Source organism: Sorex fumeus, unplaced genomic scaffold (assembly GCF_029834395.1).
Source record: "Sorex fumeus unplaced genomic scaffold, SorFum_2.1 ptg000094l, whole genome shotgun sequence".
In the NCBI taxonomy this organism is placed as follows: domain Eukaryota; kingdom Metazoa; phylum Chordata; class Mammalia; order Eulipotyphla; family Soricidae; genus Sorex; species Sorex fumeus.
The window spans coordinates 18327337-18354470 of NW_026606151.1; the positions used below are offsets into that span (position 1 = coordinate 18327337).

The window sequence follows — 27134 nt, forward strand, 5'->3', positions numbered from 1 at the left end:
TTCACTACTGTGAGATGATAATCTTATTGTGATTTTTGATATGCATTTTCCTGACAATAAGTAATGGTGAGTACTTTTGAAAATGCCTACTGGCACCCATGTAGCTTCTTCAAGAAAGTGTCTATTCATTTGCTCTCCAGATGTTTTGGTGGGGTCATTGTTGTAGAGCTTTGAGAGTATTTTATGTATCTTGGACATTGGCTATTTATTCCAATATGTAATTGTTTTCTCACTTTCAGTTGGTTATCTCTTATTTTAGAACACATTTCTTTGGCCATTTAAATATTTGTAATTTGATGTAGTCTCTTTTTTGGTTGTTGTTATTGTTATCTGTTTGCCTATGGAGTAAAATAATTGAAAACTTTGAGACCCATATCTTGGAGAGTTATGCTTGTGTTTTCCTTAGTACAAATGATGTCTTTTGGTCTAATCTTGATATCTTTTATCTATTTCAATTAACAGCAACACAGCTTTATTTTGTGCATATTCTCAATTTCTTCAGAGGCTTGGATAAAGACTTCCATCACCACAGAACATTCTGTCTGCTTGATTTCTGTCTCCAGATTCAATATTGAAAATTTCTGGTGAAAGTCATGGCTTCAGGTGCACTTTTCAAGACAATGAAGGAGGATGCTACCTGCTCCATCTGCCTAGAAATAATGACTAAGCCCGTGAGCATTGACTGTGGGCATAGCTATTGTCAATCTTGCATAATGAAAAACGTGACGAACCAACAACTCTATAATAAGAAGACATTCTACTGTCCTGTGTGTAGGTCAAAGTTTCAAAAGGAGAGCATCCGGCCCGTGAAAGAGCTGGAAAACGTCATCAGTTCAATTAAGAAGGTGGAGCAGGAAGGTTTATGTGAGGAACATCGAGAGCTGCTCCAGTTATTCTGTGTAGACGATCAACAGATCATCTGCTGGCGCTGTGCACGAACACCACAGCATAAAGAGCACACCATAGTTCTGGTTGAAGATGTATGCCAAAGTTACAAGGTGCGTTTGTGATCCAGAGTGCTTTAGCTAGTGCTGACTTTGTCCCTGGGATAATTTAGATTGGAACCTAAGATGGTGATTCTGAAAAAAATATTAATTATGTTAATCTTCTGATAAACAATTTGTAATGAGTGCCAAATGATTCAGGAGCCAACTCAACATCCTAAGAGAATTGTCACTATCTTCTTTCTTATCTCTCTTGCTTTAATAATCTTTTCCTACATTGCGATCAGTCATAAATGTTTCAGCTTCATCCTGTAAATGTGCTCTAAAAACCACATGACTGTTTGATTGAATCTAAAAACACTAAATTAAAGGGTTATTATCCTGTATTCATTCCAGGATTAGTAGGATAATGAACTAACAAGAATGTGGCAGGAGCTCTCTTTTTGGAGAGGGTCAGCAAAGAGAGGGAGTGACACTTGGGCAAGATGAACAGAAACGATTCTTGAAGAAAAGATAAATGAATCATGTGAAAATGCAGAGAAAAGAGGGAGTGTCCTAGACAGAGTAACCCCACAGGCAAGGGCTTGGATAAAGGAGATTACTGATTCACACACACCCAGTCCAGGTTTAGGGAGGGAATGGCAGTTGATGTTATGGAATGTAAGTAAACCCCCAAATTCTGCTGTAAATTTAGAGCTCAAATATTAACCCAGAATAAGACAGTCTACTAAAGAATTTTCAATTGACTTGACTTGAGTTCCTGTTAATCATCAATTTGCTCGAATGGGTGCCAGTAACGTCTCCATTTGTCCCTGTCTTGTGCGAGTGTAGCCCAATGGCGTCTGTTCGTTCTAGAAACATGAAGAACCTCAAACCAATCATTCAGGATCTTGATGAAGAAATCTGACCATCTGGTAGGTGGGTGGCCACATGGTCTTTTGACATCACGTGGAATCCAGTTGGTAATGGCTCTAGTCCAGCGGTCATTTCCAAATCTCATTATGTGCCCAGCCCATCTGATTTTTGATGCCTTGGCAAACGAGACAGCGTCTTTGATTCTTGATAGTCGATGGAAGTCGGAATTCCGGATTGTTACTCTCATTTGAGTGAAACGTGATACTCCAAGCATAGCTCTTTCAATTCCTCTTTGGAAGTCCCGAATAGCGTTCTCATTCTGTTTGCATAGGGCCCAGGTCTCTGAAGTGTATGTTAATCCAGGAAGAACAGTAGAATCAAAGAGATGTGCCTAGAGCCTGACGTTCTTCATCCTCTTAGCTATCTCTTCAACGCTGTTGAAGGTGTTCCACATTGCTCTCTTCCTCCTGCGTAACTCAGGGCCAGGTCATTCATCATGCTGACTTCTTGGACAAGGTATATATAACTGTTGCATTCAGAGATGGTCATTCCATTGAGAGCGAATGGAGTGTCAGGAATGAGGCTGTTTCTCATAAACGCCCGTCTGTCCTTCGCCAACTACAAGACCAAGATGACTGCCCTCTGACGTCCTGATGGATCTATCACATCTTCCAGAAGGGCAATGAAGAAGATTATCCATGACTTCTACTCAGATCTCTTTGATAGCCATGTTCACCTGCTGACATACCAAATTCCACAGGATGGGTATGTCATTCACAATGTTCTCCCTTCCGAAATCCAAGACGCCATTTCCTCGGTAAAGAAATGAACAGCACCCGGCCCAGACAAGGTCAGACCTGAACACCTGAAAAATCTGCAGTCAGTACTCATCAATACGCTAGCTCGGCTCTTCACACACTACCTGTCTGAATGCAAGGTTCTGTCCCAATGTAAAACCAGCAGGAGTTTACTACTGCACAAGAAGGGAGACATCCACGATGTTGGAACTATCACCCAATCTACCTATTGTCTGTCATCTACAAGCTGTTCACTTGAGTCATCCTGAATAGGATTTGCAGACCTCTAGATGAAGGACAACCATACGAACAAGCCAGTTTTCAAAAAGGATTCAGCACCATCGACCATATCCACACTATAACCAAGCTTATTGAGGTTTCTCGGGAGTTCAAGATGCCGCTCTGTCTAATGTTCATTGATTTAAAGAAGGTCTTTGATTCTGTTGAGACTGAAGCGGCCATTGAAGCCCTAGCCAATCAGCGCATTCAAGCTCAATACATCAAGATCCTCTGTGAGCTGTATTACAGATTCACTACCAGGATCTCACCATTCTACAAAGAAGTGATCATCGATGTCAAGAGAGGGGTGCGGCAGGGTGATACAATTTCACCGAAACTCTTCAGAGCCACCCTTGAGAACATCATGTGATGACTGGAATGAAAAAGAATGGGAGTTAAGATAGATGGTTGGCAACTACACCATCTCCGCTTTGCTGATGACATAGTTCTAATAACACCAAACATTACCCAAGCAGCACAAATGCTGGCTGACTTCAATCGTGAGTGTGGAAAGGTCTGACTATAGCTGAATCTCAGAAAGACAATGTTTTTTCAATTATAGAGCATTTATTTATGTTAGCACTGGAAAAACTTAGTATCAAGGTGTGAATATATTGTTTAAAGAAACAGAGGAGAGAGATCTGATGTTAAGGTCTTGAATCATTTTGAATTGTCTTTGGTGCATTGTGAGAGGAGTCTGAGTTCACTTTTTATATGTGACTGATGAGTTTTCCCAGAATCACTTATAGAGATTTTCCAGGTTTCACTTCATACTTTTAGCTCCTTTATCAAAAGTGAGATGTCCATGTACCAGAGGATCTATTTCTGGGCTTGCAATTCTATTTGTTTGGTTTGATAATCTGACTGTATTCCAGTACCACACTTCAGGGTCATGGGTCACGGTACTCCCATTATTCATCGATTTGCTTGAGCGGGCCCCCCGTGATGTATTCGATATGCCAAACACAGTAACAAGTCTCACAATGTTACTGGGCCCGCTCGAGTACCATACTGTATAGATTTAAAGAATAATTTAAAGTTAGGGAAGGTGAAGTTTCCCATTCCCCTCTTCCCATGTTAAATTTGAACAACATTTTTTTATGTCTCTAACAAATGTCCTAAGTAATTTTATAGGGAGTTAATTGAATCTATGTAGTGTTTTAAGTAGGACTGCTGTCGTGACAATGTTAATTATTCCCATTTACGAATAGGAAATTTGTTTCCATGTCCTTGTCTCTTTTAAAATTTCTTTTAGTAGTGGTTTATAGTTTTCTTTGTATAAGTCTTTCACATATTTTCTTAAGCTGATTTCCAGTGTATTCTTAATGTTTTGGGACACAATTGTGAATGGGAATTAAAAATATTCCCTGTTTATTTTATTGTTTGCATATAGCAATGCCATGCAATTCTGAATGTTGATTTTGCAGCCCACCGCTTTACTGTAGACGTTGATTGTTTCAGGTATTTTGGTAGCATTTTTAGGCTTTCTAAGTGTAGTATCAAGTTATCTACAAATTGTGATAATTCAACTTCTTTTTAAAACGGGGCCCCTTAATATCTTTCTTGTCTAATTGCTGTGGCAAGGACTTCTAATAGCACGTTGAATAATGATGATTAGAGAGTGCAGCCTTATGTTGTGTCTTATTGTAGAGGGAAGTTTTTCAAATTTTCACCATTTAGTACAAAGTTGGTGGATTTGTGGTATGTGACTTTAGCTATATCGAGTTAAAATTCATTCTTAATTAAGAGATTTTTATATCACATCTAAATCCGTAATGATATTAAGGATACATAGGCAGAACCTTTGATGACAGTGTATCTAGTAGCATCTTCAATAACTCAAAGTCATTGGCTAAGCAAATGTGGGAAAAGAGAAATAAGGGACTACATAAAATTTATAAATTTCTGCAATGTGAAAGAAATGATGGCTAAAAAAAGGCACTCCACACTCTTGGAGAAAATATTTGCCCAAAAGTCATCTTCCAAAGGTTTACTATCTAAGATGTATAGAGTTAACAAGAAAAGAGCAAACAAATCCACCAGAAAATAGGGCAGGAGAGAAAGATAGTACAGAGTGTAAGGCAGTCACTTTGAATGTGACTAGCCTAGGTTTGATCCCTTGCCCAGTAAATTGGGATAATAACTCTCACCTATTTCTCCAATGCAGATACCCAGGAAATAATCTTTACCTTTAAGGGCATTAATATGCACAAGAGTGGAATAGCACTTGGTCCATGACTGAAAGAACAACTCAGTGTTTTGTAAAAGTTTCACAGAATCTTGTCTTGGGGGTACAGAAAAATGAATGGCTATGCTTAATACTCATACTGGATTTTATATAATTTATTTTGTCTACAGAACAAGGAGACTAGTACTGATCACATAGAAAGTTGGTTCACCTTAAAAGACTCTATGAAACAGTGAGAAACTGTTTTTCAAAATAACCTGAAAGCTTAATGTTTTTACTAAAGATTTTAGTTAAATCTCTACTAAAGATTGCACAACAGCATCTTCAAGCAGTATTTAAGTTACCCTATTTTCCTTTTTTTTCTTTTTCTTTTTGCCCTGTGCTCTGGGATTGGGGGCTATTCTCTACCATACTAGGATCAGAGGGACTCACTGATCAGTTTTAGGACTTGGTGATATGTGCTGCTTGAGTCTAGCAGTGTTGGGGGACACCAAGACTACAGCAAGGGTACTCAGAGGAGAATATGGGTCTGAAGATTGAATTTTGGATCTTTGCATGCAAAGTAATTGCTCTAGCCCTTTGAACTAACAGCTTTCTATGGACTGTTTCTAATAACTTAGCGGTACTAACTATACTTCTTGACTCATACTAATATAAACAAAGTGCCACTTATGTCAACAATTTGGTATTTGTCATTTAAGATTTAACATATAAAATTATTTAGAAAAATATGATCTAGCTCCTTGAGCAATATTTCCCTAGAAAGAATGTAGGACTTAGAATAACTTTGACCATAGGTATGAACATTTATTTGATACACAATCCCTATTTCAGAAAGTTTACTCCCACTGTTCATAGGGAAATTTACTGTTTACTAGTGAATTCATAGAAAATATCACACTTCCCTAATTGTAATCAAGATGTTGCCAACTGCAATTAACCCCCATTATACTACTGTCTCCCTGGGTGCAGTACCATCCACTCTGGGTAAGAGTGACTTAGGCCATGAGTTAGCAGATGAGCCTAAATTTCTACAAGATAGAAATTATATTGAAAGTACTCCAAAATTCTCATGATTTTAAAGGAGATAAAAACTGTAAGGCAACATTTAATAAATTTCCTCTGAACGTTAAGAACTTGATAAGTATTCAATATTAGTCTTACATTTGGAGGGCTGGTATTCTCTTTATGGTTCATAAAGAAGACTTGGAAAACTGAGTAGATTCTAACCAATTAACCAATTTTTATTCAGGATAAGTTCCAGGAAGCTGTGACCAAACTGAAGAAACTGGAAAACCAATGTAATCGTTGGACGTTGGACACAAATGAACAAAAAATTAAATTCAAGGTAGAGAATTTGTTGATGTGAAATTATTTCTCTCCTAGAGCTTGGGTGTATAGTAGTATTGGATAGCCAAAATTATGGTGTATTCTCATTAAACCAGACTAACTATATGGTACCCAAATTTATTCACCTAGTTGTGTATATACAAAAAAGATTTTTGTGTTTATGCCCCTAGTTTTGTAAATATATAAGATCCAATGGGCTGGAGCGGTAGCACAGCGGGTAGGGCGTTCGCCTTACAAGCGGCCAACATGGCCGACCTGAGTTCGATTCCTCCGCCCCTCTCGGAGAGCCCGGCAAGCTACCGAGAGTATTCGATATGCCAGACACAGTAACAACAAAGTCTCCAATGGAGACGTTACTGGGCCCGCTCGAGCAAATCGACGATCAACGGGAGGGCCTTTACTTTACTTTTACTTTACTTATCCCCAATATCTTTAAACTTTTTATGACAATTCTCTCGGGTTCCTAAACCTTCATCAAGAGAAGCCGAAATGATTTGTTTATTATTATAATACTTTAGGGACATAAAAACATAAACATCTCAATGCAACATCCTGGTTTGAAGCCTCAGTCTCATTTCTTTGTCATACTGACCACAGTTCAAGGTCTGACTTATGTTCAGAAACCTCTATCTTTGTAAATATTAACAAAACACAATCACTACAAATGGGATTCATATTACTCAAACATTTTTTTTCTTCTTGGGTCAAACTCATCATTGCGCAGGGGTTACTCCTGGCTCATGCACTCAGGAATTACTCCTGACAGTGCTCAGGGGACCATATAAAATGCTGGGAATAGAACCCGGGTCGGCCACGTGCAAGACAAATGCCTTACCCGCTGTGCTATCGCTCCTCCAGATTTCCATGTATGGGTGTATGGATATTAAACTTGAACTCTTTTATGAACTCTTTTTGTTTTTTGCTTTTTGGGTCACATCCAGCAATGCTCAGGGGTTACTCCTGGATCTGAATTCAGGAATTACTCCTGGCAGTGCTTGGGGAACCATATGGGATAACAAGGTTGGAACATGGGTCAGCAGTGTGCAAGGCAAACACCCTACCCGCTGTACTATCACTTTGGTCCCACTTTTCGGGACACTTTAAGGACACTTTTTTGGCTCTGCACTCAGGAATTACTCCTGGTGGTGCTTGGGGGACCAGATGGAATGCTGGGAATCGAAAGTGAGTTGGCCGCGTGCAAGACAAATACACCCTACCTGCTGTGCTATCGCTCCAGCCCCTTTAAGCACACTTTTAAAGGAAACTTTTAGGGATCTTAGGAAGTAGGAGGAAACAGTTCATAATTAAAATGCCGAGAACCCCCACAAATGTGAGAGGTAAATGGCCTAGTCTCTCATAAAAGTTCCTTTTCATTCTAAATCATTGACCCTCAATGACAGCATTTTGTCAGTTCATCAATAGATGAAATTTTGTGCCCAACCACCTCACCCCGCCATACCTGTTGAGTACATTTTCTTTATTCTAGGAGAATATAGAGCTTAATAGAAGCAAGATCCAGTCTTTCTTTAAGAAATTTCACGTGATCCTCCATGAGGAGGAGCAGGTTTGTCTGTGTCAACTGGAGGGAATGAAAGAGCAAACTCTGAAGAAACTGGAGGATCAAGAATCAAGTCTGGAAATGCAGAGCAGGAAACTCAAGAACCACATCCTGGAACTAGAGAACAAATGTCAGGGATCGGCCCAGAATTTGATGCAGGTGAGGCTGTGTGCTGGGGAGAAAGGAAGGAGGTGACTGGTGCTGAGTTCTTTAGAGGATAATGGCGAGAAAGCCTGGGGGCGTTTCAGAGTATCTGCAGCATTTCACAAGGTCAGGTAAGTGTGTGGAATTTGAAATTGCACTTCTTCTGGATTCACTGTGTTTGTACAATGTGTTGAATGTCTTTACATAAATCAAAAAGTATACAATAAGGTTGATTTTTAAGGGAACATGCGGTATCTTTTTACTACTATTTATTAGCTTTTAGTTTTATGTGCACAGAAATCTCTCAAATTGTTTTCTGAAAGACTCTCCAAGGTTAGAGAGATAATGCTTGGTTGGTTGCTTGCCTTGCAAGAGTTGATCTGCGTTCAATCCCTGGCACCACATATGTTTTCCCAAGCCCTGTCAAGAATTATTCCTAACTCCATAACCAGGAGTAGGACTAACCATAGCTGGGTGTGCTCCCACCCACTGGTGGGGGATAAAGTGAGCAATTTAAATGAGCGAAACCTTTCATTCATGCTCATGAGTCTTTGCATCAAAATTTTTTTTATGTGGCTTTATTTCAACTAGTATACAGATCTAACTTAGTCTACTCTAATGGGATAAGCACCTGGAATTTGCACACATGTGTGTGCGTGTGTGTGCGCATGAGTGCATGTGTGTGTGTGTGTGTGTGTGTATAGTTATTTGAACCACTATAATTTACAGTAATGTTCATGTTCCAACATATACACAATGTTCCAACTCAACATTGTACACCAGAGTTTTTCTTTCTCTCATCATTGTCACAGTTTCCCCCTCCTCAATCCTCCCTACGCCCATAATGGTAAAAATGCGTGGAATTCTTTGTTCTAGCTCCCATAAGAGAACTAGAGGTGGGCACTGCTGGCTGAGAATGTAGCAGCCTTGTGACTCCCTCTGCTATCACCTTCGAGAATTAATTTGGGACGTTACATTTTGCTAATGATGATCTTCTTGAGAAGAAATCTCTAATAGACACTCCCCTAAAGAAATCTGGCCAATGGCTGCAAATCTTGCATTCAGAGAGCATGGAAAAACTCTTGGCCCTTTTTCCTAAGCAGCTCACAGGTTGATAAGGTCGCAGTTTTGACAGCTCTTCACAGCTCTCAGCAGAAGACAGCACACTCAGACATTGCCAGTCACACCACCAGTGGAGAGCCTAGGGAAGAAGATTGGAATAATCTGACTTGGGAATTTATCAGTTGGGGCTAAAACCATTTGTTTATTTTTTGAAGAAGCGATGGGAGAAGCATGCTGAAAGTAGACTACCAAACATGATTGCCACTCAATGCCTCTTTTGCAAACCACAACAGCCAAAAGGAGAGAGAGAACAAAAGCCCTGCCACAGAGGCGGGGGGGGGGGGGGGATGGGGGGTTGGGGGGATGGGGGGGTGGGAGGGATACTGGGACCCATGGTGGTGGAAAATGGGCACTGGTGGAGGGATCGGTACTTGATCATTGCATAACTGAAACCCAAGCACAATAATTTGTAAGTCTACAACTGTACCTCATAGTGTTTCACTAATCAAAATTTTAAAAAATTAAATTAAAAAAAGAAGCAATTTTAGAGATAAGACATACATGTTTAGTCATAAAATTTTCATGTGGTCTTGTCCCTTTTATCTTTCCTTTTCTGTAGGATGCAGCCAAGACCTTGCAAGGGTAAGTGCTCTATAAATCAAGAAGGGAAAGACTGTGATGTGTTTGAACTTTGATGGAATGTCCCACTGATGAAGTCTTGGTCTCTGCTTATTCAAGGATTTCATCTGTGATGTTGGAATCACCGGAGACTGTCTCTTTGGAGCTTCCTGATCTGTGCAAAGTTTCTAATATTTACGTTAATATGAAGACAATTTTAGAGACCTGTCATGGTATGTGACAACAATAATTGTATAAATGATACAGGTGGAAAGGATCTTAGACAAAAAAAAAAACCCAAACAAACATTATTTCCCTTCCCTAGGATGGTTCAACGAATTTTCAATTATTTCAACACAAGTGCCTCTGTGGCCCTATCCCTCTCTCTCTCTCTCTCTTTCTCTCTCTCTCTCTGCCTCTCTCCCTCTCCCTCTCTGTCTCTCTCACTCTTTCCCTCTCTCTCACTTTCTTTTTCCTCTTTCTCTCCCTTCCCCTCTCTCACTTTCTCTTTCCTCTCTCTCCTTCTCTTCCTCCCTCTCCCCAACCACATTAGTAACTTTTGTGTCTACACTGACTAGAGTATTGGTAATTATACAGTACTTTCAAATTCTTGCTCTCTTGTTTATTAGCAACTTATTCCAGCCAAAAAATCTCTCAACTTCCTCATATAAGAAACAAAGATATAGATACATCCCACTCAGTGGACTATCACAAGTGACATAAATCATCTAAGTAATGTTCTTGAACAAAACATTTATTCTTCGCATTTCATTCAACTCTCAAAGCAATGCAAAAATTATAGGTAAGGATTAGTCATTGACTGTAAATTCAAATATTAGGGCTTGAGCAGATAAAAAATGAAAATAAAAATCTGAATCATCATGAAAATCAAGTTATGCCAATTTCACAACTTTTGTTTTTTTGGTCTGATTCTCACGATCATTGGTATATCTGCATAATCGTTCATCCATATCACTGTATCACTGTATCACTGTCATCCCATTGATCATTGAATTACTCGAGAGGGAGCCAGTAACGTCTCTATTCCTCCCAGACCTGAGATTTTAGCAGCCTCTTCTTACTCTTCTTTTCCCAATGATTGGAGGCTCTTTCAGGGTCAGGGGAATGAGCCTCCTGTTGTCATTACGGTACTTGACATATTGAATACACCACGGGGAGCTTGCCAGGCTCTGCCTGTGTGGGAGGGATACTCTCGGTAGCTTGCCAGGCTCTCCGAGAGGCATATATTCATATATTTTTCTCTATGATTTGTTGCCTACTGTCTGAACCTCATCAGATATGGTGTGGTAACTTGTGGAGAACGGGTAGGAGGTCTCTTATAATGTTTCCAGAAAGCAGCCTGATGTGTGGCGGTGGTTGTGTAGTGGAGGTTGGCTGCCAGGGCTGGGTCCCTTGGGGTGGTGAGGGCTCTCACCTGCCCCACAACTTGGTTAAGAATCCGGTGGCATGGTTCTGGGAGCCTCATTTTACACTCCCGTCTGGGAGGAGTATCCTGAGTTCTGAAGGGTGGCTGATAAGGACATTATCTGGTGTGGACAGGGGGTGGCTTATGGGTGTGATCCCTCAATCACCGGAGACTGGGGGAAGCAGGCAGAGGATCTCTTTTCCTGGGTTCCATTGAGTCCAGAGTCCAAGGTCACGAAGTTCCGCATTATTTGTTTTCTGTGGGACTTCATTCATGTGTGATGCTCGGTCTTATTTATCCATTAGAATTCAGAAAATAATTTTTCAGTAATTCAGAAAATAATTTTGCACTAATTCAGAAAAACCTGTAAACTTAAAAGTTTTTAAAAAATAATTATCTCATTCCTACTTTGGACAAACTGGCAGGCTACCAAATTTAACCTGCCCACACGGCAGAGTCTGGCAAACTCCCCGTGGCGTACCCAATATGCCAAATACCAGTAACAATGATGGGTCTCATTCTCCTAACCCTGAAAGAGCCTTGAATATGGCACTTTTTAAAAAAATCTCAGGGCTAGGATGAAGGAGACATTACTGGGGCCTGCTTGAGGCAATTGACAAATAACAGGATGGTCGTGATCGTGATTGTGAATTTGTAAGACTGGAGTGATAGCCCAATGTGTAGGGCATTTGCCTTGCACATGGCTGACTTGGCTGACCTGGCCAACCCAGCCGGCCCAGGTTCGATTCCTCTGCCCCTCTCGTAGAGCCCGGCAATCTACCGAGAGTAATCTCTCCTGCATCTCGCCCAAACGGCAAAAGCCTGGCAAGTTACCCATGACTACCCGTGATGTATTCGATATGCCAAACACAGTAACAAGTCTCACAATGGAGACATTACTAGGCCCGCTCAAGCAAATCGATTAACAAGGAGAGGACAATGCTACAGGACAGTAATGCAATTTGTAAGGCTATAAAATCAGATCTAACTTGAAATAATTATTGGTTAGATTTAATTAAAGAGTAGTGGTGTAAAGTAACACAAAGTATCTCACAGGTTTTCTGGATCATACATTTATTCAAGGGTTCAGATGAGTTTTCTAGTAAGAATCCTGCAGAGTTGTGTAAATGTAATGTAAATGTAAATGCCCTCCCGTTGATCATCGATTTGCTCAAGCGGGCCCAGTAACGTCTCCATTGGAGACTTTGTTGTTACTGTGTTTGGCATATCGAATACGTCACGGGGAGCTTGCCAAGCTCTGCCGTGCGGGCGAGATACTCTCGGTAGCTTGCCGGGCTCTCCGAGAGGGGCGGAGGAATTGAACTCGGGTTGACCATGTTGGCTGAGTGCAAGGCAAACGCCCTACCGCTGTGCTATCGCTCCAGCAGAGTTGTAATAAAGATATTTATTGAACTATGTTTTCACTTGAAGATAACATTATGAATAACCGCCTTTTACATTTAACTGTCCAGTTTGTGGTATCACTTACTAAAGATTATTTCCTTACTTTACTTCATGAATCTTGATCCTTTGTCTAGATTAACTGTTCAAATATTTGACGGCTTATCTCTGGACACTTCTTTCCATTATATTGGTCTGAGAATCTGCCTTTATTTCAGTGACACACAATTTTTATTATTATGGATTTATAGTACATTTTAAAACCAGGAAATGCAATAATTCCCATTTTCAAAGAATATCTTTGAAATATTCATTTTTTAAGAATATCTTTGGCTATTCAGGAAGCTTAGATTCCATGTAAATTTAAGTAGAATTTATTTTTTCTTGAAAAATTTTGATGGGGATTTTATTGCATCTGAGTATGTATAATACTTTGGGTAGGATGGTCATTTTAACAATGCCAACTTTCAATCCGTGAGCATGGAAAAATTTTCTAGTTCCTGGTTCTTCTCATTTCTTTTACTATTTCTATATCTTTTATGATATACAAGTCTTTCAAATACACTTCATTAAATTGATTCCTAGTTACTTGATGCATTTAGAGAGTACTTTATAAATGTAGATTACTTTAACCATTTTCTTTCTTTTTCTTCTAGTTCATTGTTTAGATATATAAAACCCAAATGTTTTTAATATATTGATTTTATTCTCTGCTACTTCATTGCACAGTTTAATGTTTCAAGAAAAGTTTTTAGCAGCTTTTGTAGGGTCATCTATGTATGCTATCATTTTATCACAAAATAGTAATTAATTATTTATCTCATTATCTTAAATAAAAATTTTTATCTTCTTTTCCAAGTTGACAGGTTTTAGTTTCTTTTCTCTCCTGATTGTTGTGTTGAGGACTTTCAAAATCATACTGAATAATAGTGGAGAAAGGGGACATCCTTGCCTTGTACCCAATATCAGAGGGAAAGTTTTCAGTTTTTTGCCATTTACGTACTGAGTGTGAGCTTATTGTATGTGGACGTTACTGTCTTGTGTTACATTACTTCTATGCCAATTTTTTTGTGGTTTTTATTTATTTTTTTTATCATGAGTAGACGTTAAATTTTGTCAAAAGTGTTCTCTGCATCTCCTGATATAACAATATAATTTTTATATTTATTTTTTGATAATGTTACATTATGTTAACTAATTTGCATATATCAAAACATTCTTACAACCCTAGAATGAACCCCACTTGAACATTGAGTATGTTCCCCTTGATATATTGTTGGATTCAATTCACCAAAATTTTGTTGAGGATCTTTGGATCAGTGTTCATTGAGGATCTATCAGCCTGCAGGTTTCCCTTTCAATAAAATCTCTGTCTGCTTTTTTAAGTATTAGGGTAATGCTGGCTTTGTAGAAGCTTTAGGAAATAATTTATGTTTTTTCAATATTTCAAAGAGCTTTAGGTGTATAGGTAATAAGCTTTCTTTGAGTGTTTAGTAAAGCTTAATAATAATCTTTCTGAGTCTGGGCTTTAAAGAGATTTTACCTTATGGTTTTAATTTTTTTATTAATGATTTTTTTTTAAGTTCAGGCTTTGTGCTTCCTCTGATTTAGTCTTGGGAGGATGTATGCTTCCAAAAATGCTTCAATTTCTTCTAGGTTATTCAAATTAGTGGCATAAAGTTATTTGTAGGAATATCTTATGATTTTTTGGTATTTCTGGTGATACATCTTTTAAATTCTACTGTCATCTCTGAAACTTTTTTTTCTCATTTTACCTCATGAATCTAACAAAAGGTTTATCTATTTTATTTATTTTTTGAAAAAAATTGCTTCTGATTTCATTTTGCATTTGTATTGTTTTCTAGATCTCTATATTTTTCATTTCTGCTCTAAGTTTCATTTCCTGACTTTTAATTGCTGTGGGATACATTCGTTAAATGGGTCTCCAGCTTCATGCCCATTTCAAAGCCTGTGCAACATTTACCTTTTTGTGTCTCCCCAAAGTTTCAGCTGCGCCCAACAACTCCATCTTTAGTTTATAGTTTTCTAGCATTCATTTTTCTAGAAAAACATGTAAAGGTAATACATCTTTCTAAAATTTCTACCTTGCCTTATTTTATTACTTTTTCATGTTATGTTTTTATTGTTCATGCCTGTGCACCTTCATATTTATTACTTGTCCATTTCCTAATATTTAGAACACCTTAGTTGATCTTTTTAGTCTAACTTAATTATATTGATGCCAATGAATATGATCTGTGTAACATGCATTTATGAAAATTTGGTAACTTTTATATTTTCATTAGACCTTAATTTGTAGATAGTTTATCTACACTTGAAAAAAGAACATTGTTTTGGCGTATCCATTTCTGAGTTTATATATATCCTTTTGATTGTATTTGTTAGGGTGTTCAAATCTTATATATCTCTAATTTTTCTTTTCTTTCTTTCTTTTTTAATCTTTTTTGTCTTTTTGAGTCACACTGGGCTATGCTCAGGGGTTACTCCTGGCTCTGCAATCAGGAATTATTCCTGGCGATGCTCTGGGACAGTATGGGATGCTGGGGATTGAACCTCATAGGTTGCAAACTGGGCAATGCTGTACTATTGCTCCAGCCCCTCTAATTTTTCTTGAATAGGTTTTTTTGCCCCCTAATAGTCAAAAAAGAGATTATTCCAAAGTCATATCCAAAAATTTATCCCTTCTGAAAACTTAATAAAATAAGCCTTATGTTTCAATTTTACGACAATTTGGAGATGTCATGTTGCCACAAAAATGTCTGAAAAAAAACTTTTCCAAAAATGATCAAATGTGCTTCCATGTTTATATAAAACATTTTTGAACAGATTTTTGAGAGATGTTTAAACGATGACTCTTTATGATTGCAGTCTTTGATTTTCTTTGTAATTTTAATTTTTTATTTCCATAATATCAGAATATACTCACATTTTAAATTGTAATGTCTTCCAAGTAAATGCATTTATATTTTATATACTTAAATTTATTTATATTTAATATACTTAAAAATACTTTGACATCATAACTATTAGTATAATTATATAAATATAATATATATATAACATATCATCCCTCTGATAACAGAATTCCTTTCTATTTTTCTTGTTATAAGATTCACTCATAAACCATATGTACATAAAAATTTAAAACCCATATTTTTCTCTTTTGTGTATTTATTTATATATCAAATTTTTCAAATGGGATTTTTTTTTGAGTGTTCTAGTACTAAAAACAAAACTGCAAATCTTTGTTAATCAGACTCATGTTAGGGAATAATTTAAGCTATTTAATAAAAGGATTGTTTACAAACATGAGGAGTAGCATAATAAGGATCAGTGAAGCAGTAACACTAGTAGAGTTGGGGAACAAACACCTACCTGGGTGTTTCACGTGGTGGCAGGAGGAGGGAATTGTGAGGATAGACGAATGAGACTGGAAACAGAGGAAGGCAGACTGTCCCAATCAGAAAAGTGGGGAGAGACTTGATTAATTAGATGCTCTTGCTCTGCCTCTTTGTATCGTATAATCCCTCCAGTGCTTTCCAGTGACTGAAGTCTGAGAGAAGGAAGCTTGGTTCAAATGTCTTTCTAGAAAGAGATTGGTAGAACTGTCCTCCCGTTGTTCATTGAGTTGCTTGAGCAGGCACCAATAACGATTCCATTGTGAGACTTGTTGTTACTGTTTTTGACATATTGAATACTCCATGGGGAGCTTGCAAGGCTCTGCTGTGTGGGCGGGATGCTCTCAGTAGCTTGCGAGGCTCTCCAAGAGCGGCTGAGGAATCAAACCCAGGTAGGCTGCATGCAAGGCAAAAGCACTACCCGCTGTGCTATCGCTCAGGAACTGGTACGCAAGATATATCAAGAACCAGTACAAATTAAAACTGAGTCAAGTAAGATAACAAAAAATGAAAATCTTGAGCAAAGTATCCAGTAGTTTGACTAAAAAAAGATTAAAGAAAGCAAATATGTGGAGTGATTTGGAGAGAAATGAGAGCAAACCCAGCCTAAGAAGTGTTTCTCTATACTTGATTTCCATGTGCACTACTATCCAATGGACCAGAGTTTCAGGTTCACTGTGGGTGACTAACTCTTTAGATAGAAAAATCTTTGGCCTTGCTTCATTTATTGAAATTGCATTACTGGATAGTTTGCTCAAGTTTGTAATTTTTTTGGTCTCTTACTTCACTCTCAGTTTTAATTTGTACTGGTTCTTGATATATCTTGTCATACTCCTAAGGTGTATTATGAAACAACATAGATCTTACACTTAGAAATACAGGGAAGTTGGTCAGCATGTGTCCAGAGACCAAGGTAACACCTGCTCTTTAATAAGAACCTGTAGAATTAGCAATGTTATTGTTTTATTCTGATCCTCAGTGTTCATATAATTTGAAAAACCTGGGAAGGTTTGTTTCTCCCACAATATTCTATGTTTTATAAAACCCTACATGGACTCCTACATAGACGAGGAGCTTGGAAAAGCAAATATATAAGCATTCAGCTTTTTAGCTCTATTCCTTGACTTATATGAGGAAATTATGCTAAAGAACAGAGTCATGGTATTAGTAAATGTACTAGTAGTGTTGTTAATATTATTATTATTGCTACTGGTGCCAGATACTTGACTATACTATATAACAGCAATCTCATATGTTATCTCATTCTTAACACTATTCTTTATGAAATATAGGATTTATGAAATATAGGATTTAAACTTTATTTTTAACGAACTAAGTCTGAGAATGATCCATACAGATAGTTAAAAAAACAAAAACAAAAAAAACTTGCTTTTGAACATAAGTTGGTTTTGTTTAGTAGACACTGTCATTTCAATTTGAAATAAACATATTTTTCTTTTTTTAATTTATTTTGCAGTTAGCGTGACTCTGGATCCAGATACAGCTCATCATGAACTAATTCTGACTGAGAATCAGAAACAAGTGACTCGTGGATGCCCTGAGAGGAAGATTAAAACTCCTAGTAGATTTACTGTCTCACCCTGTGTCTTGGGTTGTGAGACCTTCACCTCAGGAAGACATTTCTTTGAAGTGAATGTTAAGAAAAGCACTGACTGGGTTGTAGGAGTTTGTCTGGAAAGTGTACCAATGGCTGATAATGATGATATAGTACTGGAACCTGAATATGGATTCTGGGCTCTTAGCCATAGTAAAAAGTTATGGGGGCCTGCATTAATTAATACAGAGTTCATTAATTCAGAGATGACCAGTTGGCATATTGGGGTTTTCCTGGACTGTGAGAATAGGCATGTGTCCTTTTACAATATGAGTACTAGGTCTTGCATCTTAACCCTCCAGAACGCCAACTTCCCTGGACCTCTCAAACCTTACTTTAGGGTTGGTAAAGGTTCAATTTTGTGTAGACCTTCCCTTGATAAATGAGAAAAGAGCAAAGTTGTTGGTTCTGTTTTGCTCTATTTTTATTGGGTGACCACACCCAGCAATGCTTAGATCTTACTCCTGGCTCTAGACTCCTGCTCCTGCTCTGAGGATTTCTTCTTGAGAAACAACAACAACACTCCCCCCTCCCCCCGGCAAAAAAAAAAAACAAAACAAACCCAACCCTGTTCTTTTAGTATAAAAGTGCTGAAAAATCTCAACCCAATTGACATTGGAGACTCTTGTCCAAGCCATTGTGGTAAATAGGCCCAAGGCAACCAGGCATTAGGGAACCAGGCATCCTTCTGTCTTGTTTTATGACTATAAAATTCTTATCACAGGATGTCATACAATTACCTAGAATGATATGTATTTCAGGCCTGTAAGTGTAAATACAACTTTTGTTCAGCCAGGATAATGTGAATTATCAGGAGATTGCTGAAAGGCAAATGCTTGTAATTTTCTCCTCTGTTAAAGATATCTTACTTACCAAAATTATGTAAAAGTTATATAAAACTGGTCTGTGTTGGAAGAGGAATAAACCATAAAATGCAATCTGTCTGACATCTTTCTTCAGTTACCCTAAAATTTTGGGAAACCAAACTTCTTTCTTTTTCTTATCAAAATGAAGAAATAGTAAATGTTAGTTAATAATTTCCAAGAGTCCTTAGACACCCAGCTATATGAACCCAGAAAAGGAGGGCAAAAATGTGTCTATGAAACTACAAAACGCTACTTCAGGAACTAAAAGAGGACACAAGGAAATGGAAAGATATCCTCTGCTCATGGATCGGGAGAATTAACATTGTCAAAATGGCAATATTCCCCAAAGCATTGTACAAATTGAATGCAATTCCTATAAGGATACCCATAACATTCTTCAAAGAAATGGAGCAATCACTCCTGAAATTCATATGGAAAAATGAGCCCCCACAAATAGCTAAAGCAATCCTTTGGAAAAAGAAAATGGGAGGAATCAACCTCCCCAACCTCAAACTCTACTACAAAGCAGTAATAATTAAAACAGCATGGTACTGGAACAAAGCTGGAACTGCAGACCAATGGAATAGGGTTAAATATACTGACCCCCCCCCCCCCAAATATATGATCAGATGATCTTTGATAAGGGAGCAAGAAATGTGAAGTGGAGCAAGGAAAACCTCTTTAACAAATTGTGCTGGCAAAATTGGACAGGTACATGAAAAAAAAATGGGCTCAGATGTCTACCTCACACCATGTACAAAAGTAAGATCAAAATGGATTAAAGACCTCAGCATCAAAAAAAAAAAAAAAAGACCTCACCATCAGACTGGAATCCATTCGGTATATTGAAGACAAGGATAGCAAAACCCTCCATGACATTGAAGCTAATGGTATCTTCAAATATGACATGCCACTGGCCAAGCAAGTGAAAACAGAGATAGACAAATGGGACTATCTTAAACTAAGAAGCTTCTGCACCTTAAAAGAAACAGTGACCAAAATACAAAGATAGTCACAGAACTGGAAAGGATATTCACCCAATACCCATCTGACAAGGGGTTGATATCAAGGATATACATAGTATTGGTTGAACTCCACAAGACAAAAATATCCAACCCCATCAAAAAATGTGGTGAAAAAATGAACAGAAACTTTGTCAAAGAAGAAATCACTTGATCAATTGATCACTTGATATTCTGTTACTCATCGATTTGCTCGAGCGGGCAACAGTAATGTCTCCATTCGTCCCTGTCATGTGCTAGTGTAGCCCAATGGCTTCTGCTTGTTCTAGGAACATGAAGAGTCTCAAACTGATCATTCAGGGTCTTGAGGAAGAAGTCTGACCATCTTGTAGGAGGGCGGCCACTAAATCTTTAACATCCCGTGGAATCCAGTCCATAACAGCTCTAGTCCTGCGGTTGTCTACAAATATCACTAGTTGTCCAGCCCATTTGATTTTTGATGCCTTGGCAAACGAGACAGCATCCCTGATTCTTGATCATCGATGGAAGTTGGAATTCCAGATTCTTTCTCTCATTTGAGTGAAACGTGATACTTCAAGCATAGCTCTTTCGATTCCTCTTTGGGAGACCCAAATCGCGTTCTCATCTTGTTTTCTTAGGGCCCAGGTTTCTGAGGCACATGTTAATGCAGGAAGAACAGTGTAATCGAAGACATGTGCCTGGAGCTGGAGGTTCTTTATCCTCTTAGCTATTTCTTTGAAGCTCTTGAAGGCGTTCCAAGCTGCTCTCTTCCTCCTGAGCAACTCAGGTACCAGGTCCTTTGTCATGTTGACTTCAAGACCTAGGTACACATAACTGTTGCATTTGGAGATGTTTATTCCATTGAGAGTGAATGGAATGTCAGGAACAAAACTGTTTCTCATAAACATTGTCTTCGTGAGATTCAGCTGTAGTCCATTCTTTCCACACTTATGGTCGAAGTTGGCCAGCATTTGTGCCGCTTGGCTAATGTTTGGTGTTATTAGAACGATGTCAGCAGCAAAGCAAAGGTGGTGTAGTTGCCCACCGTCTATCTTCACTCCCATTCCTTCCCATTCCAGTAGTCACATAACATTCTTGAGGGTGGCACTGAAGAGTTTCAGTGAAATGGTATTGCCCTGCCGAACCCCTCTCTTGACGTCAATGATCACTTCCCTGTAGAATGGTGAGATACTGGTAGTGAATCCGTAATACAGCTCCTGAAGGATCCTGATGTATTGAGTTTGAACGCCCTGTTTGACTAGGGCTTCCATGACCGCTTCTGTCTCAACAGAATCAAAGGCCTTCTTTAAATCAATGAACGTTAGACAGAGCGGCATCTTGAACTCTCAAGAAACCTCAGTGAGCTTGGTTATCATGTGGTTATGGTTGATGGTGCTGAATCCTTTTTGAAACCTGGCTTGTTCGCATGTTTGTCCTTCATCTAGTGTTCTGCCAATCCTATTCAGGATGATTCAAGTGAACAGCTTGTAGATGACAGACAACCGGCAGATCAGGCGATATCTGCCAATGTCATGAATGTCTCCACAGCTCTAGAAGGAGCTACAGAACAAACATAGCCTAACTCATTATTTTCTGCCATTACTTTCCCCATGGATTTGTCTTCTTCCCAGATACCTAGTCATTTCTTTTACCATTTCTTCAGGATGTGTTGTTTTTTTGCTAAGATGCTCTATTATCCATAATTCTTGGAGATTATTCTCCAACCTCTTGGATACTAGATTAGAATATCTGTACATACTAGACTTCATGTGTGAGTCTCGTGTGTGTGTGTGTGTGTGTGTGTGTGTTTGTGTGTGTGTGTTCAGGATGTTCAGTGTTTAAAGAAACTCCTGGATTCTCCTTCACTTTCACTTCCACACTTTCCTCACTTCTTTCACTCTGATACCTGGTGAGTGGGTTTGTTCCTCTCATACTGGACACTTATCACTTTCCTGTAGAATGGTGAGGTTCTGACATGTGCCAGAGTTAGAGCATATATACCAAGTACAGGTTCAGTGTCACTGGAAATCCCTGCACCACCCTCACCTCAAGACAGGCAAAAGCCAAGTTGTCTCCTGTGATTGTGGCAGATTGACTTTAGGTGACAGGTTCATAGCATGCCCTCTTGAGCTTCGACTATTTGCTAGAACCGTTCATAGAATGCAGGGAAACACTATTTCCTGCTTTCCTTACAGTAAAGGACGTAATAAAGACTCCAGATGACCATTGAATGAAAAATACATAGGATGAGGTGAGAAGGATCTCTAGTACAGGAACTTTTGTTCCCATGTAGCTGGGATCCATCACCTCCTGGTTTTCACTGTCTCAGAAGCTTTGAAATAATCCTACATATTTGAAATTTTGTGGAGTTTTCTTCAGATACCCACGATCTATCATCAAGTCCATCTATACCCCTTCTTTTCTTCATGGAGGGTAAGGAGAAGGTGTAAAAATTCTAACGTTCTAATCATGGCTTGCTCTTTCATGATGAGGCTCAAGCCAGATGCAAACTAGAAGTCAATTAAGTGTTACCTTATTTGAACAAAAGATACATTTTTTTAACCCAAGAAATTGCACGGCACTTAGCATCTCTCTCAGGAGCCAGGGTCAAAAATCCAACAGTAGAGTCAAAGTCATTGCTAGTGCTCCAATCACCTAGAAATTATAAGGTTGGGAGTTCTGTGCTAAGAATTAAAGGCAGAGACCAATATATGCTTTCTATTACTAAAAAAGAAATTAGACCAAGTGAATTTTAAAATGCTCTCTATCACACAATGGATAAATAGGGCAGCATACTCCCTAGCAAGAAGAAACAGTTCTCAGTTTAAAAGATCTCTGTGTGTGTGTATGCCTGTAGAGAGACAGAGAGAGAGAGAGATGCAGAGAGAGAAAGAGAGAGAGAATGCATAGGACAGACATTCAGAACATTCTTGGGATTCTCTAAGCACTTTATATTCTTCCTGGTGTCTTTCCAACTCTCCATCTAGAGCTGCTACTTTTTCAGATTTCCTGAAACTAATTTTTATTTTGGTTTGGGTCATACCACACTGTGCTCAGGACTTACTTCTGGATCTGTGCTCAAGGATCACCTCTGGCAGACTTGGGGGATCATAGGTGGTACCAGGGATATAACCCAGGTCAGCTGCTTGCAAGGCACAAACTTTTTATGTATAGGAGGGATTGAGTTAAGAAGACAATAGATTGTTTCATGCAAGGTTGCCTTCCAATGAAGGATAGGAGGTATCTATCAGGGATATGATCCCACAGGAGCACTTTGTACCAGTGAAGGTTATGTTCCTGTGTAGTGCTGAAGCTGCATTTAGTTTAGCATTACCTAGAGATAAGGCAAAATAGTACAAAGGACTCCAGTTTCAATTTGTTGCCTCTTTTCAACACTGTAATTTAATGAGTTTACAAACTTCCGTTTTCTCTTGTAAATATACTTTTTGTTAGTTTCAGCTACAGAGCATTGATTGAAGAGCCTAAGATGCTTAAAACTTTTTTGCTTCCATTTACAAAGGCAACCCAATGGAGTTTGCTTTCTGTTCCAGTGGTCTAAGTATGCTGGTGTCCTTTTGGAGACTGAGAGACCCCACAGTTAACCTTGGGAAACTACCTGAATATCACTAAACTCAGCATCAAGTCAATTATACTTTGTGCTCTAGAATCTTCATTTGGGGGATTTATTTATCACACATCACTTGCATCCCTCTTAGATGATGGCTGTGATCACTACTTTCCTTTGCAGCATTTATGAGCTTCTAATTTCTGATCCTTTGACAAGACAAATTTGGGAGGTGATCCCCTAAGGTTCAGAGTCACATCCATCACAATGACAACCATGAGCAAAGAATCTTTTGATATCAGGGATGCAGAAGGTCACTGTATCTCTGCCTTTCCTGAGACCTCAGATCTGACAGGAAGTCACTGTGATGCAGAGTGACAGAATGCACCACGAATAACCATGAAAGTGCAGAGTTAAAGAAGCTCCAATGGGTGAAGGAGGAAAACCTATTTCTTTTATTTTTAATTTTTTTTATTAGTGAAACACCATGAGGTACAGTTGTAGATATACAATTTTTTGTGCTTGGGTTTCAATTATACAATGATCAGATACCCATCCCTCCACCAGTGCCCATTTTCCACCACCATGGATAATATCCCCCCCACCCCCATCCCGCCATCCCTCCCTGCTTCTGTGGCAGGGCAATCCCCTCTGTTCTCTCTCTCCTTTTGGGTGTTGTGGTCTGCAAAAGAGGCATTGAGTGGCAAACATATTCAGTCCATAGTCTACTTTCGACATGCATCTCCCCTCCTGGGAGGATCCTCCAAACACCCTTTATTTGGTGTTCCCTTCTCTATCTGAGCTGCCCTTTCCTCTAGAATGCCCGACTGGCCACTAAGCTATGGAGTAATCCTCCTGGTGCTGATCTCAGCTATTCTTGGTTATTAATCTCATATTTTGTTACTTTATATCCCCCAGATGAATGCAATCTTTCTATGTCTATCCCTCTCTTTCTGACTCATTTCGCTTAGCATGATACTTTCCATGTTGTACCACTTGTATGTAAATTTCATGACTTCATCTTTTCTAACAGCTACATAGTACTCCATTGTGTAGATGTACCAAAGTTTCTTTAACCAGTCATCTGTTCTTGGGCATTCAGGTTTCTTCCAGTTTCTGGCTATTGTAAAGAGTGCTGCAATGAACAAACAAGTGCAGATGTCACTTCGACTATACATTTTTGCCTCTCTGGGATATATTCCCAGGAGTGGTATTGCTGGGTCAAATGGGAGTTCAATTTCTAATTTTTTTGAGAATCGTCCATACTGGAAAACCCATTTCTTAATTTTGCCTCCAGTCTGAGTTGCTGGATCAGCAGAAATGTGGGTAGACTATGTCACCAGCTCCTCCTACAGGCTTGCTACCCATAGCAAACCTCCACAGACAACTCACATCATCAGCCACCAATAACGAGAAGTCACTGTTTGTTCAGCTCTAGGCCACCAACTTGCTTCTCCTGCCTGTTTTCAAGCCTCACTACCAGCCCTTTAGAACATCACATGTACTTACACAGACATCTATCATATACTGATCAGAAGCATTTAGTATCCTTGAGGATTCTTATATCATTTTGAATAAATTATTTCAAAATAAGAATTATTGGGTAAGCAAATAGTAATTCTTAGTTGGCTATGGAAATCACTTTCTATTTATTGAGCTGGAGAGGCTGGACCTGATTCACTAATTATGGCAAATCAAATGTGTCTGTCCAGCCATTTCTCCACAAGGAAAACTAATGACTCACATCTCACAGCTTCTGAGAGCTGAGAGCACTGGCTACTGGACCACGTCTATCCCCTGGCCATCCTTGTTGTTTGAATCTAGGTACCGAAGAAGGAAAAAGAGACAGAGAGTCAGGAGAAATGGATGGAATCTGTTTCTCCAAATGGAAGGGCATGCTTTATAACGAATGAGCTCAACTGCTCTTTTTAACGATACACTTTCTGTGGTGAAGTGATATGCAGGATATCCCTTCAGTAACAATATTGCAAGCTACAGTGCCTACAGGGAAAAAGGAAATAAAGAAAGTGTCAGCTGTAGAGGCGAGCTGGGGGCAGGTGGGAAAATGAAGACTTTGCTGGAGGGAAGTGGACACTGATGAAAGGATGGGTGTTTGAAGGTTGTATAACCAAAACTCAATCAAGGATGACTCTGTTGGGTCAGAGTAATAGTACAAGAGGCAGGGTGTTTGCCTTTCATGCGCCAGCCTGGGTTCAATCCCCGGCATCCCATATGGTTCCCTGAGCATCGTCAGGAGTGCAGAGCCAGGAGCAACCCTTGATCAACGGCCCTGTAACCCAAAATAAGCAAAAACAAACAAACAAAAAAAAAACAAAAAAACAACTCACACACACAACAGAAAAGAACAACCCTGTATCTCATAGTGATTCAATACATTTTAAAACATTAAAAAAATACTCTTTGAAACTGGCTCAAAGATGAAAATTTGGGAAGTAAAGTTTCCCTGACCTCACAGACTAAGGAAATCAGTTTGTTCTCATTTACATTTCAACCATAAAGGCTACCCTTATTTTGTTTAGATTTGCAGGTGAAACAGTGTGTCTCAGGACTTAGTCCAGGAGGGATCTTATTTTGGTAATTACTGGTCTCCTGCCCACCCTTGCTCCCCTCTTTTTCTCTTTAAAACTCCGTGGGACCTTGCTTTGAGAAGGGCCAGACATTGTGAGGGCACAGTGTCACCGTGACAGGCTCCTGTAGGCAAAGAAGCTAGCTAGGCCTAAATTCCCATTTCCTGGAGAACAGAGACCAGCAGTAATGATACTAACACCCTAAAAACCCCAGGTGAAGGGGAGCTAGGCATGACCCAGATAGAAAGTCTACATGTAAAACCCCAATCCTAGCAGTTGGCCACACCCAATCAACAAAGCCCCCTCCCCAACATCCAGCCATAGGCATAATAGGAAAAGCCTGTCAGTCCTTGGAAAAACTGTTATGTAACAGATATTGTAATGCTTATGTAACCAAAACCTATATAAACCGCTTGCATTTGTGAGTCAGGGTCACTATCAAAAGACCACCTTGTGGGGGAGAGAGCGGGCCTCAGTTAACTGGAATAAAACCCCTTTGCACTAGCATTGCTGTCTCTCTGACTCTGTTCCTTCACACCGAGACCCATAAATCTGGGTACAACAACATCTTCCAAACTGCCCCTTTTACTGCCAAGCAAAGCTCTTCCTCAGTCCATCACTGTCTCTCATTGGCATTGGCCCTCCACTTGCGGGGCAATGGAGACTTCATGGTTATATTTTCAGAACTGTTTAGATTAAGGTAAAGGCCCTCCCTTCATCGATTTGCTCAAGCGGGCCCAGTAACGTCTCCATTGGAGACTTTGTTGTTACTGTGTTTGGCATATCGAACACGTCACAGGGAGCTTGCTAGACTCTGCTGTGCCCGGGAGATACTCTTGGTAGCTTGCCGGGCTCTCCGAGAGGGGCGGAGGAATCGAACTCTGGTCGGCCATGTTGGCTGCGTGCAAAGCAACCGCTGTGCTATTAAGAACTGAATAGTTCAGATTGAGGAAGAGAAAAGTAAACCATCCTGGACCAAGATATTTCATGGACTGCTCAGAGAAAGACTGACGCTTTGGAGGCCTCTTGATTTAGACAATATTTTAGGATCACAAAGTCTCCTTATTTTCATTACTGCAGAATAAAGGCTTTGGACGTTCACAGTGCCCTTCCGTGGGACAAAACAGAATTCAAAGTACATTGGCAGTTTCCTACCATCAAAACCAATTCCGAACAAGGTACTTCCTTGTTCTAAGTTTGGTCCAATCCGAGAGAACTGAGTTTGGTCCAATCAGAATGAACTTCCTTGCTGAGTCCTCAGAAATCGGCAGCTACTGAGGAGACTGACATAAAAATGTATTTGCTGTGTTGGGGGAAGGGGGAGAGAGAGAGAGAGAGAGAGAGAGAGAGAGAGAGAGAGAGAGAGAGAGAGAGAGAGAGAGAGAGGAGAGAGAGAGAGAGAGAGAGAGAGAGAGAGAGAGAGAGAGAGAGAATCATTAGGCCTATCCAGAGGCATGAAGCAGTCTACCTCCTACT

At 39.3% G+C, this 27134-nt stretch overlaps 1 protein-coding gene across 1 annotated transcript in view; it reads left to right on the forward strand.

Annotated features, from left to right (window-relative positions):
• Positions 1-593: 593 nt before the first annotated feature.
• LOC130040123 (E3 ubiquitin-protein ligase TRIM38-like) overlaps positions 594-27134 on the forward strand; it is a 35184-nt gene continuing 8643 nt past the window's right edge. Inside the window, exons 1-3 of the mRNA XM_056132141.1 lie at positions 594-998; positions 6316-6411; positions 7900-8130. Of these exons, the coding sequence (XP_055988116.1) occupies positions 594-998; positions 6316-6411; positions 7900-8130 (732 nt within the window). The remainder of the gene's footprint in view (positions 999-6315; positions 6412-7899; positions 8131-27134) is intronic.